This window comes from Ambystoma mexicanum, chromosome 3q (assembly GCF_040938575.1).
Source record: "Ambystoma mexicanum isolate Mex_15411 chromosome 3q, UKY_AmexF1_1, whole genome shotgun sequence".
NCBI classification, from domain to species: domain Eukaryota; kingdom Metazoa; phylum Chordata; class Amphibia; order Caudata; family Ambystomatidae; genus Ambystoma; species Ambystoma mexicanum.
The window spans coordinates 731,929,194-731,945,317 of NC_090926.1; the positions used below are offsets into that span (position 1 = coordinate 731,929,194).

Genomic DNA, 16,124 nt, shown 5'->3' on the forward strand with positions numbered 1-16,124 from the left:
CAGTCCTGCACGCGTCGCTTCACCAGCTCCACCACGGCGCCATACTCACCAGTTCTCACAGCATCTTTCGATCCGGCACGGTCTCCATCATTTCTTCGCCATAATCCGGCACCTAGGGGACACAAGAAAAAACAAGGTGAGCCAAGGGAATCAACAAATACAACCTCTTACCACCATGGACTTACCTGATTTACCACCGGCGGTATTATTCCATAACTCTCCACATTTTCATATGCCGCATCTGTAAAGAGGGAGAAAAACAACACGTTAACGCAGGCAATAGTTACCGGACAGCGTTGGGTAACTCAGACTCTTACCTGAACGCCAGCAGCAGCTACGAGACCTTCTTCTCACGAACTCAGTTGCAACTTAAGGAAGGAAGGGGACAAGAGTGAACATCGGGCACATTGAACTCTTTGAACTTGATACTTACCAATCCCGCGAGGGACTTCAGAGTCAATACTTACCGGAACTCTCCAAACGCCTTCAAACCAGTGAAGTAACTGGTATCCACGCACCCTTGCAAGATACGCAGGATGGAGAGCTCATCTTTTACGAACATAAGGTGAGGTTACTAGGGGGATATCGGAGGTGATTAGTGGGGGAGAGCGAGAACAGTTGGGAGGCCATCACTAAAACCCACAGGTGGTTAATCCCTGTCTCCACTTGCAGGAAAATACTTCTTCGGGTCCAGCAGACAAGACTAGGCGGGCCAGTCCAGACAGTCATCTCTGCACTACGCATTACGTTGAAGGAGACCGCAGCTGTCCGGGTCCGATCGACACCCCCGTGGGGTCCAGGTGAGCTTAACATCAATTCAGCTACCTCAGAAACAGATCAGGGTGGCAGAGTCAGGAGACGCTGGAAGAACATCTTTGTGTGCAAAACAAAGAGTAGTCTATGTTGGCTTGGGATCAAGGATGCTATTTCTAAGGAACAGTTGCAAAGCACAAAGAGAGGGGCACAGGTAAGCCATGGACGAGACATATTTCTCTTAGATTAAAGAAGAAGAAAACATCTGCAAGAGCCAAGTATTGAACAATCAAAAGTGTTTAAAATCTATGCAAGGTATTGTAAGCAAGTCTCTAGAGGCCAAGATGAGCAATGAATCTCAGTATAATTAAATCTAATAGCAGTAATTAAGAGGCTGAAATTGACAAATTTGTGGTCTCTTCACATGGGACTCAGAAGTCGAAAACAAGGGCTATTCATTAAGCCACTGATGAAGCTAGTGATGTGCTTACACTCCCTTGAATGTCCCAGAACAGAGAGCAGGCCACAAGGTCAACTACAGACGGGAAACCTTGGCTCATGGCCGGACTGATGAGAGATGATGGACTAATTGGGAAAGTGGGGCGTAATCTGATGTGAATCAAGCACCTGGGTTTTGTTTCGATTACGTGCTGCTAGCCGAACCGAAAGTCCAAGGTTGGGTGAGAATGGCAACCAATCAGTGGATCTATGGGGGAACCTGCTATACAATGTTGCATAGACCAATCCGATGCCATTTTGTCTGCTATAATCAGTATTATATGTATTTATAGGTAGTTTGAGGAATGCCTCACAGATAAAAGACAGTCAATGAAGTACTAACCCATATACATTCTATAAGTAGAAATGTTCCCCTAACCAATCCCTCCCGCCAATAGGTATCACAGTTTGCCATGCAGGATGACATCATAGATGACGCATATTGGGGTATAAGACCTCTGTGTAATCAAGTGTGTGTGTGAGTGTGCAAGCATCCGTCCGATGTCTGCCAGTTGACACAGCTTTATTGAATTGAGAATAAAGTAGTACTTTGCCATATTCTTTAAGTCTGTCCGGTTATTTGGTCTGAGATCTTTATCGGTAATTCCATCTAGCACAAGAGACGCTTCAAGGTGCTAGAGCACAATCTTATAAATCTGAAGAAAATACACACTAGAACAGCGTTGGTCAAAGATATAGCATCAAATATCGCTCCTGTGTGTGCCACAGTGGATTTCACATTCTTGAATAAGCAGTTTAGGTTTTTCTTTGATTATATAAATGGTCTCTCCGTTGCATGCTTGAGCGGGAACAAACACGTTATTGGGACTGCTTGTCCTTCTAAAAGAATAGTGTGGTTTTCTAATATTTGATATTAGCACAGGACTGTTCGTTATACTTCCCAAACACATATTAGTTTCAGTTAATTGATCTAAGAAAAAGAAATAGACTAACTCATTTAGCACGCCTCACTCACCAAACGGCAGTGTACAAACTCCAGTTCCATCAATATTCTGGCAAATACTATTGCGTTCTTGAAGTCAGTAGTGATAGGAGGCAGCGTTTTGTCTATAGTTGGATCGAGGACCATGTTAAAATCCCCCTCTTATTAAAACCCCACCCTACACAAATGCTGCTACTTTGGGACAGCGCTCTAATATATATTAGTCTGTCTCACATTAGGCGTATGTATTGATATTAGTGTAATCAAATTTCTATACATTTTCCCGTTCCACATTAGGTATCTGCCTGGTGTAGATCACAAAATATCAATTTTCATAAATGACAATGATTGTTGTCACCCTTTCGTTCTCCCCATTCTGAAGCAAATTGTTGCAATGTTGCAATGGGAACAGTCTATTTTTCATTTTAAGGGGAATGCACGCGTCTGCGGAAACATGACAATTGCTGCCCTTCTATTACTCATTCTCTGTAATATGGATCTCCTTTTAATCTGCAGGTTTAGGCACTGAGCATTTAAGGTGCCAATTCAGAGCTCATTCATTACACTTTCGTTTTTAAGAAGGAATCTTTAATAAGGTGCTATCTGGATTCCTGACCTTAGGCAGGGGTCTAACTTTGACCTAAATCCTCTTTCTCTGGAATCTCTCTGGGGATCTCTGTTGGTGTGGCCTATTTGCTTCCCCCCAAAAGGGATGCTTTTTAAATAGAAAACGGGAGTGACTAGTACATAACGCAATTGACACTGAAAATGAATAACATGAACAATAAAACATTTCAAGGCCAGTAAATTCCCATTAGTTATCAACTAGCGTTAATATCAAATCAAGCATAAGTGTCTACCATAACAATTCCTATGACTGTGTAAGCATAGTAAATATAGGCACCATTTTTATTGGCATGTAATGTTACATTTATTGGATGTTGCACACATATCTAGTTGACCGAGGATGAGCATCTGTTGTGTAAATTACCTGCGGACCTGATATGAAGTCCAGAATTGCGCATGAGAATTCTTCGCAAAGAGAAACTTCAAACTTGTCAGAATATCTTCAAAATCTGCAGAAAAAAACAACCTTCTTAAAAGCCTATTTAAAAAAATGTGCTGTAAAATGAACAGTTTGTCTTACAAAATATGCGTTAACGTAAAATATATATAAATGTATTCAAATATTTCACTGTCAATGGAGGCGGTTGTATGAAAATATTGAAATGTCAAAAGAAAAAAAAAAGCATCCGAGTCGCTTACTGCCTGCAAGTCTTAAAAGCATAGTCAAGCAATGGAAAACAAGTATGTGAGAAACATATATATATTATCATTTTGAACCAATAATAACAGTCAATCGATTATAAGAACTTTGGAAAAGACAACATAGTGAGACACAAATGGTGACCTCCGTGTTCCATCAAGAAGCTAAAGCAAAAATAGTTTGTGCTTGCATGTACTGTATGTCAAACAGTATCTGTGCAAGCTTATCTGTACAAAAGTTCTAGACGTCCTGCTCAAACTTCTTTATGCTACCCTGAAGGAGTGGATTTGCCAACCTGGCACCCCCAGCACTAACCACTAGAGCACCGGTGTAAATCTATCAACACCACTCTTCAGAAATGTGTACAAGCTTCTCTGTGCACAGTTTCCTATGCAGGCATGTTGGATCTTTATTATGCTTACCTTTTGTGTGCTTGCATACTTGCCCTCCTTTACAGAGTGCTTCTGCAAGTTTCCTTGTGCTTGCTTCCTTCATACCTATGTAAGCTTTCCTGTGTGTGACTCCTAATTAATAGTACACCCTTCCATGTAATCTTCTCCTGGTTTCCAAAATGAGGACTGTCTTAGTGTTGGTTTCCTATGTGGAAGTCTTGCACCAATCTAAAGGAGCAGCTTGCACATTCTGGATGATTAGCAGCACGCATTCTTTGAAAACTAAGGTAGACTTCTCTAAACCTTCCATTATGCCTCTTACCTATGTCATGCTGCCAAGGGGGGATAGAGACCCCCTCAGTCTGGAGCTGGAAGCCTAACATGTTTTTTACCACAGCCAATCCTGCCCAGAGGTGGGGTGAGGGAGTGCCCCAGTCTCTTCCCCACTTTATCTGTCTTGTTACAAGTGGACAGTACCACTATCAATCACCCAATGTCTGCCATACCCCATTCTGGCCAGTGTCTTTTTGTACAGAACTACTATTCCCAGAACCCCTGCGGAAGACAACAAACTACTCGACCCATGTATGAGAGAGATGCAGCAAGATACATGGACCCTGCAGAAAACAGCTTACCATTCACCGGCATCACTCAACCGCACAGTAATAATTGTACACAAGACTAACAGCTTCTGCAACAGTCCACACCAAATGCCAACAGATCAGCATTGGGGAAAGGTGCGAAGCAGAGGTGTTTAATGGAAGCCACGAGGGACGGGAGAGCGAAGAGAAAGTGGTTGCGAGAGCGAAGCAGGCGAGTACCTTCACCGGCTGACTGCAGGAGAATCACGGAATGCCAACAAGAGCCGATGAGTCAACCCAGAGACAGCGGAGACACTGGGGCGTATCAGCAACTGAGCCGAATGCAAATGATCATAAACAAAGCAAGAGAAAAGATTGAAAAGACTTATTATAAAAGGGGGAATTGAATTAGAAACAAGACCCTTGCAAATATGTGCATGACTGCAGTGCAAGGACATGGGAAAGCCGAACAGAATAACATATCAGAGACCCCGTATGAACAGAAGTCCTGGTAGGAGAGTATACCAGGCAATTACAAGTGTGTGAGTACAATAAGCCCTGGCAGGAGAGTATAACAAGCAATTGCAGGTGTGCGGATACAAAATGTCCTGAGAAGAAATATCAGGACTGTGTTGACCAGAAGAGAAGGAGCAACATCCTGGCAGAAAAGTATACCAGCAATCCTGAAAGAGACAGAATTACAAAGCCAAACAGTTTGTCAGTGTTATTGTGAGACAAGAAAGACACAAGGGACTGTTTATGAGGAATTCTTGTGTTGAAGAGAAATCCAGGGGAAGTGGATCACCCTCTGGAGGCTGGATCTTTATCCTTGAAGAACATTTGTGTTGAAGCCATTTATTCTTCCTTTATGAACACTTTTCTAAACCACCCAAAGTTAAAGACACTTCAATTTTCACCTTAGAGTTTAGTTTCTAGTTTTGGACAGGGAAAAGTTTCATTTTGGACATTCTGACACAGACAGATCCTTTGTTTTTGGTTTTGTTTAGGTAGGGAAATTCCTCTAAGAGCAGTGTCAGAGAGGCATTTACCCAACCCTTTTATTTTAACCAAACCAAAATAATGCCGAACTTGTGCCCGAGTTTCATTTGTGACTCCTCACAGAGCCCACAACAGTCCCCTGGAGTAATCGTCCTACTCCTAGCTATATTCCTCTTCCCAGTGATTGCATTAACATTGTATGGAAGGCAAGTTTGATCATCTTGTGCCTTAGTTGTCTTCATTGTATTAGGTTGGCTGTCTTTACCATAAAGGATATTGGCATTGGTTGAAACGAGGGAAGGAGGTTTTGGCAAAGAGGGAGGGTGCAACAAAACTGAGGTATATAAATTCTCAGGGGATGGTCGTCCCTAATCCCATGAGGGGCTTCCTGTCCCATGTGATTCTCTCCCTGTGCACAACCCCTAGGGGGACTATTGTACTGTGGATGCAACGCTCTGGCCCATGGGAAAGGTCGTCCCTTAGGGGAGAAGGGACAACATCCACAGATTCATCACAGTTCACAATGTACCAATTAGTGATAGGATACCAATTGCAGAAATACGGTTTGGCCGTATGAGAATATACACATAGTAACGATTAAGTAGTCATACAACAGACGGTTGGATAAGGGTTATACAATTCCATTTGCACAACATAAATGTTTTAGCATATAGTGTATAGTAATCTGATGTTTGTGTGATAATATGTTTGTTCTATCAATTAAATGTTTCAAATATTTTTAAATGGGTAATCCAATGTCAGATAAATGAATTTGTGATAGTTTCTAAGTGCTGTAACATGATATTAGGATGATTTTGGACACCGTTTTGAACTAATGTGAACACACTTTGCTGTTTCTATGTCGGCAGATGTTATTAAATAGTTGAATTATGATGTTGTATTTTGACAATCCAGTTACAAGTACACATTTGGACTAGCTCTTTTGTCAGTTGTGTTATGTTTCTAGGATGCCTAATTTCAGTTAAACCCTAGTGTCCCCCTTTGAGTAATAGTGGCTGCTGGATTTGTCTCCACAAGACGTCTTACCCTATACTTACCTGTAACAAACAATATCACTGGACAGTGGTTCCAAATAAGAGCACTTTGGACTGAAACAATCATCCTGCAGTTTTTCAGTTGAATTTGGAAACTACCAAGAGATGAGCGTCCATCAATTTTCAGGGTTTATACGTGTTGCAATTTTAAAGTCAGTTTGAGCAGGCACTGTAAAATAGGAGTAATATAAGCAAAATGTTGCGTGTTGGCTACGGTACAAGCAACTTAATTTTGAAGAACTTTAAGTCTAACGATTTGTTGTAGAGTACAGCCTATTAAAAGTGTATGGTAGTAGTCTAGTTTAGTGCCAATAATAGCTCGGGGAGAATGTGCCTGAGATCTCGATTTGATACATGTTTATTGAACGGGTGTAAATAGTACATTAAAGCACTAGTAACGGAACTCATGTCAGGAGACATATCGATACAGGTGCCAACAAAGACCCCAACAATTCTTATTTTAAGAAGTACTGAACGAAAAAAAAACATTTTTATTTTTATTGATTCAGCTGAAATTAATCAACTTTTCAATAACCTTTTAAAATAATTCCATCATACAATAATGACATGATAAAAACAAAACATATAACATTCAATAAAAAGACTTGCATAGTTCTAATAGATACATAATTCTTATATACCTAACAGTTTTTAAATATCAAACTCATAAAATTAATCTAATCTCAATGCAGTTAAGAAATTAATCATGGCAATTTGAATAGGAACAGAGGTTGCGCCTAATATGGCTGACCATCGCTTCTGTGCATTCAAAGATCTAAGGTATGAGCAATGTCTCGTAAAATGAGTAGCTCTCAATGCATTGAGAGCCGGGCAGAGCGAAATCAAATGTTCAAGGGTTTCTTTGGAAGTGAGGTCTTGACAAAATCGACAAAGGTTCTGCTCCACTGGAATTATCTTTCGCTTGGTTAATAAATCCCTAGTAGGCCACAGATTAAAACGCATACGTATACATGATTTGACATTTTTTTATATTTCAAACATCGGTTTCTGGTTTCTATCCAGTCAGATTGATAACTGTTTCTTTTAGCTTTATCCCGATTTGAAACCAACATTTCAATAGTCGAATCTGCTAGAATGCGATAAGTGCCTGTAATCCATCTCTGAATGAAAATTTGCTGAGCTGAAAACAGATAGGTCGCAAGGACTTTCAGCATAACATTCAAATCAGTCGATACAAGACACTTTCTAAAGAGCGCACAAATTTGCCAATGATAAAGAGCGTTCAGTGAAACAAGACCCAGCTCATAACGCAACCAAACACCAGGAATGCACTGCAGAAGATTTAGAATGGAATGGCAGAACTTAGCTTCCAATTTATCAAAAAACTGATCAGGCAAAATTGCTCATGTTTCCATTCCATATGAAAGACATGGTGTCACTTTCGAGTTCCAATAGATCAAAGCCGGATTGATCAAGAATTTGGCATATCTATGTAATATTATTTTTGTTTGAGAAATTGCTGTGTCTAATTTCCGCTCAACACTCTCCATCTGCCGTTTCGCTTGTACTGACCCTTCGAACACCATACCGAGATACATGTAACTGGGGACCACTTCTAATTTAACCTTATTGATCGACCAATACATGTGTCCTCTATATGATTCTTTGGAGCAATAAGCTACAATTTGAGTTTTGGTGGTGTTCATTTTCAGCTCATTTTGTTTTATGTACAAGTCGAAAGCCGATAGCAATATTTGAAGGCCAATTGGTGTCTTAGCAATAAGTACCAGATCGTCTGTGTACCTTCATCCCTTGATTTGAAGGCCATTAAGTGTCGGTGAATCACAACAGACGCAATCAAAAACTTGTTTTACATCATGTATAAAGTAGTTAAAAATAGTTGAGGCAAGCAAACATCCTTGTTTGAATCCTCGGGACTTCAAAATGGAGGGAGATAGTAACCCCTCGCTGGCGAGTCTAATTCGAATTGATGTTTTAGAATGAAGACAATAAATAATGTCACTCAGTGATGGGGGAGACTCATCTCAGCTAAACATTGACATGAGTACTACTCGAGATATCAAGTCAAAGGCCGAATGCAAATCTACCAATGCAAAGAAAATAGATTATTTCTTAGTTTGGCATTGTGCTTTTAATGCATTTAAACAAAATAAGTTTACTGCGGTGCCCATACCAGCGACAAAGCTAGATTGGTTTGGGTCATGTCTATGGTGCAAAAGCATCCAGGGATTAAAATCGTGCAGGATTAACCGAGCAAAGATTTTGCCTGGAGCGTCCGACAATGTGCGATCACCCTTTTTAAATATAGGCACAATCAATGATGTTCGCCATGAAGGAGGGATGACATGAGTTGACAATATATGTTTAAAGATCTTATACAGAATTATCGCCAAGAGATCGGAAATTGGCTTTTAGCATGGCATTATGAAGCCCATCGGGGCCCGCAGCACGAGATGAGCTGGATTTCTTGATCAGGTCCTCAATGATGGTTACTGAGCATTCTACTGACCAAGAAGTGCTTGTTTTCTGGGCATAGTTAAAATTATCAAACTGCTCATCTCTATAAAGTTCAGTGTAATGTGTTACCCACTGATTTGCTTGCACTGCGTTTGACTGTGCCCCTGCTTGGGCTTCATGAGTATGGTTATTAATAAGAGCACAAGTTTCAGAAGAGTTCTTATTAGTCATAGCTTTTAACATGGCCTCGCTATCATTCTGAAATAGGAGCGCTTTCCGCCCTCGGATCCAATTCCGGTATTTGCATTTAACCGATTTGAGTGCTTCTAACTGTACAGGTTCAGGAAGAGTAAGAATTAATTTTCTCTCCCTTCTATAATTAGCTCGCCTGCACCTAACTTCAAGATCATAAAGATGATTATGTTTAAAGTCTCTCCGGCCTATCACTGTAATGAAGTCTTTATATGGCGTCACTACATGAGTATATTGCACCAGCGAAGAAGACTTCAAGTTAACATCAATTGAATGACTCAGAGAAATTAGCTTAGGCTCAGTCCATCGAAACCTGCCTCTCGATCTTAGAAACACTAGACGGCCATGTTAGTGACAACAAATTTTGATCACTAGATTGTTGAGGAATGACCTCAAACGATTGCAGCCACAGAAAAATCTTTGAGTCTACATGTATGTAGTCAATGGTACTGGTGGACGAGCCTCTCTTCCATGTATCCTTTGCAGATAAATCTCCTGCTACAGCACCATTGACAAAAATTCCTTTTGGATATAAAGGAGGACCATCTCATAATCTCCTGTGATTTGTGTCTTGTCTTCTTGTTTACACAATCTAAGTTTAGATCTCCCACTAAAATAGTTGCTGTGATATCAGATGTCATGAGTATCACATCTAAAAGTTTAGTTAATCCTTCATAGAAGGCATTATCTGCTAGTTCAAATGGATTACGATAGATATTCACTAATGCAATTATTTGCTGCTGAAAGGAGATTCTAACTAGTTTGTATATAGGAGCTATACGTAGCCCAAGATTTGATTGAAAGGACAGCACTTATTTTAACCGCTACCAACAGACCTGAGGATGGTCTCCCTCTGCCTGTGGCAAGTGCAGGTAACAGGCACATTTCATGATTGTCCCAAATAGGTATGGTGGTGAGCCACGTTTCCTGCAATGCCAGGATATCAATTGCATTAATCGGATTACCTACAGAAGATTGAAGATGAGTGTCCTCAAGTATGCCAACTGCCTAAAGAAAGAGATGACAAAGTATCTGTTTTTATTGATTATGCTGTTATACAGTGAGGAATGGTAGGCAAGGATATGACTCCATTGTCAAGATGATCCCAAGGTGTACTTGCAACAGTGTGGCTTACAGGACAATTTCTGCTTGAAAGTCGTTCTGGGTTTTGTGCTATCAGAAATCCCATGTTGAACAAAGTCATTTTGGCTTTCCAGATTGTGTTTCGCACCACACGAGAAGGGATCCATAATCTCACTACTGACCAATTAAAATCTGAAATAAATTCCACGTGATCTATATCACAGGAAGCAATATCCTCCAACTCTGCAATATCAGAAAATATATTTAACACACTTCTTCTATTAAGATCATATGTCTTAAAAGGGCCTTCCCAGCAATTCATAATCAAAGTATGACCAGCAGAATTTTGGCGCTGTAGACTACGAGTATCTTTTTGTTTTGTTAACCCCTGCTCAGCATAGTGCACTTGATATTTCATTAAATCGGTAGTTTTAAGACATTCAGTCATAACTCGCAGGTATGTTACACTGACTACGGAAATTAGCGCTGTTCTCAACATCTGCTAAAGAACGTCTATCTGTAGTACCCAGGCACACTTGAGTCGGTACAGATTGAGACATAGGCTCCAATACTTGCGGCAGTGTGTTGGATGTAAGAGTCTGAAGACTGCTTTCCAGATACCCATCCACAGCTTTTTTTATATTTTCAATCAAATAGGTTGTGACAGTATCTGTACATGTCATAGGCTTTGTAATAGGAAATATAGCCCGCCTACTAGATTCAGTAGATGTACCTGAAGCTTCGGGACTGACTCTTTGATCTGATTTTTCGATCATCTGTATTAAATCATTCAATGGAGAATAAGAGAGAGGAGGCTTACAAGGCAGAAATATGATTCACTGTCACTTGAGGAGTTGCTTTAGTTGGACAAGCATCTTTTAGGCCCGTCACACTTTTCATGTTGGTATTCATGATTAAAGAATTGTCAAATACGGGCGTGGCAAGTGGAAGTGACCGACTTGTGGGCCGAAAAAAGGTGCTCATGGTGTTCTTAGCTTTTTTTTAGAACTATCTTTGATGTTTTTCGTTTCTTTAAACATACAGCCAGAAGTTTTGGTCTATTTTTCTTATGAGTAGTTTCTGTTGACTTAAGAGAAACCCTAATGGGTATCTCATCTCTAGAAGTTCCTCTAGGTGAACACTGAGTACTCGACACCTGTTCCAAGCTTGCCCAGGATTCATTTGCGACATCTGTCAGACCAACCATGGGAGCAACCACAGGCCGGATAATTTATTATCGAATGTTGGCAATGCTGACGGAGGGTCAGCTAAAATGACACTCGCACCCATAGTTGAGGAATTATCATCTGCAGTTACAGCTATTTTCGTCATGGGACTCAGGGTCAGAGATGTATTTTTAAGACTAATAGCTATCCATTGCGAAATGTGTTCAATTTGCTTGGACTGCAGCGACGCCTTCGCGTCGAGAGATTCAAATAATTTATATAAACTCAAAATGGTGGTGTTAATCGCTGTTCGTGTAAGCTCAATCATGGTGGGACTGGGTATAGGGTTGTCCCTAATTACAGACCTAGATTGTTGGCGCATATGATAACGAAACTGACTGTATGGAAGAGTCCATAGAGCATCTTTCGTAATGGTTAGTTTTTTTCACTATAGATCGATATTGGAGATTCACATTGACTTGCGAAGATCGATATATCTGAGATGTCTCGGCTAGTGACCAAATTTGGCTGAGTGGGCAAGGTGTGCATATCAATCTCCAAACTTTGAACTGACTTACCAGCTCCTGCTGAGTGGAGCATGGTATGGTCCGATAGTGTGTGAGACTCGGATACTACTGCTGGAAAACTGTCTCGCAAATGTTCTTTTTTTTTATTCACAGTAAGTCAAATGTCAGTGGTTTCTCCACTTTCTTGCTTAAACTGTCTGGAATTCGCAAAGCAGTATCTACACATTTTTTTGTATTAGAGCAACGCACCGGAGCACCACAGCATATGCCCTTGTGCAAGCTAATTGGAGTCAAAGTAATTGTTCTGTGCGACATACGAGTACCACTCGCTGCGCCACCGGAGTACATTTTTGTAAGATTGTGTGAATAGATGGGCATACACGATTTCAGTGACTACAAGTTGTTAGGCATGCACTTGTTCACTTTAAATTCAGGTAGCAGTCATTTCAAAACAAGCTAAACAACTCACCACCTTCAATAGGTTGAATACCAGCTAACCATATATTAGGTTCCAAACGAATGAAAAGAAAGCAAGACCCTGCTATACCATGACGGCTAAGCGGCCAAGCAGTACTTCACCAAGGTACTTAGCCCGCAGGTGCGCGGCGGTGCAGTGGATGGCACAAACAATGGCCATGTCTTCAATCACGTAACAACCCACTTCAAACAACAAACACCTAAATCACAAAACGTAAGAGGCTGATCCTTGCCACAATGCACTCGTTATGTTTGTCCAAGGCACAGCCACCTTGATAAACGTATTTGTTCATATGTGTCCAAGTCCAAGAGACAGCACTCCAGTGTTCCACAGCGGCGAAGCGGTACTTCACCAAGGTACTTTGTCCACAGGTACGAAAAATACCAACAATAAAAAATTGGAATTGGCAGTTAGTGTACTGTTTTTGATATTGGTTAGGGCAACTTGTTTTGAACAGGTCTTGATGGGATCGAAAACAGCAGAAACTCAGATTGCCTTGGGGGCGTGGCTAAGCAGCCATGCAGCAAAGACGTGGTTTCTGTAGCTCCTGCCGATCCAACATTATCTTAGCCTGAATCGCAGGCTACAGTGTGCGTTGACACCTGAGATCAAATCACCAGATTGATAAAGAAGGCGGGCACAGGTGTGAGTATAGCGGAGAACGAGCCGGTAGAAGATTGCGATCCGGCGAGTGAAGGTGAAATTAATATGGTGGCCGCCGCGAGGCGGGGACCCGCGCCTGCTGGGAACACCACGGCATTGTTAAGATGCGAAGAGGCAGACAAGGACTACTGCGGCCTGGCGGGATCCTGTACTAGGTCCACGGCAGGTCGGGACTCGCCTGGCGGAGCACCGAAGACAAGCGAGCTATACGCTGCATTGCGAACATCTGCGCTGTAGGAAGTCGGAGTAGCCTGACAAGCGGTGAGTGGAGCACCAAGCACACTCGCGGCAGCAGGAGGGCTACTGGAGGGGCCGGCGACATAACAGAGGGCCATGGGGCGACAGCAAGCACCCCCCCCTCCCCGAGAGCAAGCTGCTCTGGAGCACAGCAGTGGGAGTTTGGGTGCCGAGCAGCCACCAGTGCACACAACAAGCGGGGCAGCGCCCGTACGAGCACCAGCCTCCCACCCCCCGTAGCCAGACCCCACATACCGGCTTGTGGTCGGAGCAAGCAGAGGCAAAAGCCAGCCCAGGACACGGAAGGCCGAAGTAGGTGTGCAGGCACACACCGCACCAGTCGCCAGAGGGCACATTGCACCATAAAAAGTGCAATCCCAGCTCCCTGCAAACACAGCCTTAGAACGGTGTCCGTGCAGAAACTAAGCACGTCGGTGCATACAAGAACATTTCAAAGTAATGGACAAGGGCAGAAGCCCGACATGAATGAAGGCTGCTCAATCAGTGAACCCTAAGCAACGCAAGGGATCTGCAAGAGTAGGTGTATACGCTGGCATGGAAGACAGCCCGGCAGGGCACCCAAGGCAGTGAAACAAGGTGCGAGGACACACCCGCACAATTCGGCGGCATGACACACTGATAAAGAGTCTTATCCGCGCAAAGCCCAAGGATGCAATGTTAAAGGGGGCACATGGGGCGAATGCTAGCCTCCACAAGCACAGGAGATTCCGGGTCAGAGATCGGAACGAAACACGAACAAGTGGTCACATAGGCACAAGGGTGCACACAGGTTACCACCAGCTTGCCCAGTGTTGAACACACTGGACATCACAAAGTGTACAATATAAGTGAGAACTGGAGGCCACCTACCATCGTGGAATATCGACGCTAACCATTACGGCATAACTGGTGGTCGTCACCTATAAGCAGAGTATATTAGGGACACAAGGCGCCAGCAATGCAGTCTCGGTTAACAGTAAGCAGCCTCCGTCCGACACTTGCTGAAGATAAGCAGTATAGATAAGCAAGGTTGGATCATCCGGCATCAACAAAATTCCAGCGGCATAGACGCAAGTGTGCAACTGAAAGGGGACGGTCGTACTGGCACCGATTCAACCAATCATGGCGTCCAAGTCTCAAAGAAACAAGGCGAGGCAGCCCACATTAGACATATTTGCTAAACCCACGAATGCACCTGAGGGTACTACGCCAGTGACCCCAACACCACATGGGGAGCAGGTCCAAATGAAAGGGGACCAAAAGGTCCTGGATGCCATAGCAGCTTTGAAGATCGCATTGGAATCTAAAATGGACGCTATCGGCCTAGATGTGAACCTCCTGAGACAGGATGTTAGGTCGTCTGCAGGCTCTCTCTCTCTCCTAGCCATTCCCTTACTGTGGCTACTATCTACTGACCACCTCAGATCTCCTCCTTCCTCTCTGAGTGAGCGGACCTCTCATCTTCCCTCCTGGTCTTGACCACTCAACTCCTCCTTCTTGGAGACTTCAACATCCACCTGGATGCATCATGCCCTTCCTCTGCACTCGTTCGTGACCTTTGTGACTCTCACTCTCCATTCTCCCCTCTGGCCCGACTAACTCTGCAGGGCATACTATGGATGTTCTGATCTCCTCAGACCTTCTTTCTATCCCTCTCACCGCTCCTCTCTCCTGGAGTGATCACTTTCTCCTTTTCCCCCAGCTCACCCTCTCTACCCCACAGGCCAAGCCAACTCCATCAATTCCACCAACCTTATTTGTCATCCGACCCATGAAGCGCGTGTCAGTTGAGGCTTTCGCTGCCCCTTTCTCACCCCCCTCTCTCCCTTTGGCTGACTCACACCCTGACGCAGCCCTCTCCATGCTCCACCCTGCTATATCTGATACTCTCGATCTTCTTGCCCCTGTCATGAGGATCCACCTGAAGCCCAAAGCCAAATGCAACTCCTGGTACGACTCAGACCTCGTCACCCTTAAACACAAGTGCAGGGTGGCTGAGAGGAAATGGCGTGCTTCATGTACATCCTCTGACAAACTGGCCTGCCGCCTGCTCCAAAGGCAATAATCCAAGCCTGCGTCCCTGCAGCATCTAACAACTCGGCTGAACTCTTTAAAATCTGCAAGGAACTGGCCAATCCTGCTGCGGTTTCTACCTCTCCTGTCCCTTCCCAGGCCCTCTGCACAGCACTGGCTTCTCATTTCATTTAAAAAAACTCAGGACATCCTGTCCTCCCTCTCCTCCTCTCCCCTTCCTCCCTCTACTCCCTGCTCTTCCTCTGGCCCTTCCTCGGCCGCCTCTCCTCCCTCTTTCTCTGCCTTTCCCCTGTTCTCCCCAGACAAGGTTTCTAGACAAGTCCGATCTATGAAAGTCTCGTCAAAACAGGTTCATCCCTATTCCTCCTAAACTATCAAAGACCACATAGACTCCCTGGCTCCTGCCCTGGCTAACTTCTGCAACCACTCCATCGCCACTGGAGTCTTCCCTTCCCCCCTGAAGCACTCCCTTGTTCACCCTCTTCTTCAGAAACCCTCTGCAACCTGTCCTGCCCGGCTAACTATCGCCCAATCTCCATCACTCCTTTCCTGGGCAAACTCTTGGAAAAGCTGCCCATCTCCCAGTTCAATCTTCACACTTAATCTGTTGGTTGTCTCCATGATCATCAGTCTGGCTCCGGAGCTGCCAGAAGCACGGAAACTGTTCTCCTGAACATCCGTGAAGACCTTCGACTCCACACTCTTTCTCTCCTCACATCTCCGACGTCTCTAAGAAGTCACACTACCAGCTGCACCT

General features: G+C 43.4%; 1 protein-coding gene across 6 annotated transcripts in view; it reads right to left on the reverse strand.

The window, feature by feature from the left end:
- The window catches only part of METTL23 (methyltransferase 23, arginine), a 610,690-nt gene that overhangs the window by 81,202 nt on the left and 513,364 nt on the right, over positions 1–16,124 (reverse strand). For all 6 annotated transcript variants that reach the window (XM_069654659.1, XM_069654661.1, XM_069654664.1 and 3 more), the window contains one exon: positions 3,186–3,270. In XM_069654659.1, the coding sequence (XP_069510760.1) occupies positions 3,186–3,270 (85 nt within the window). The remainder of the gene's footprint in view (positions 1–3,185; positions 3,271–16,124) is intronic.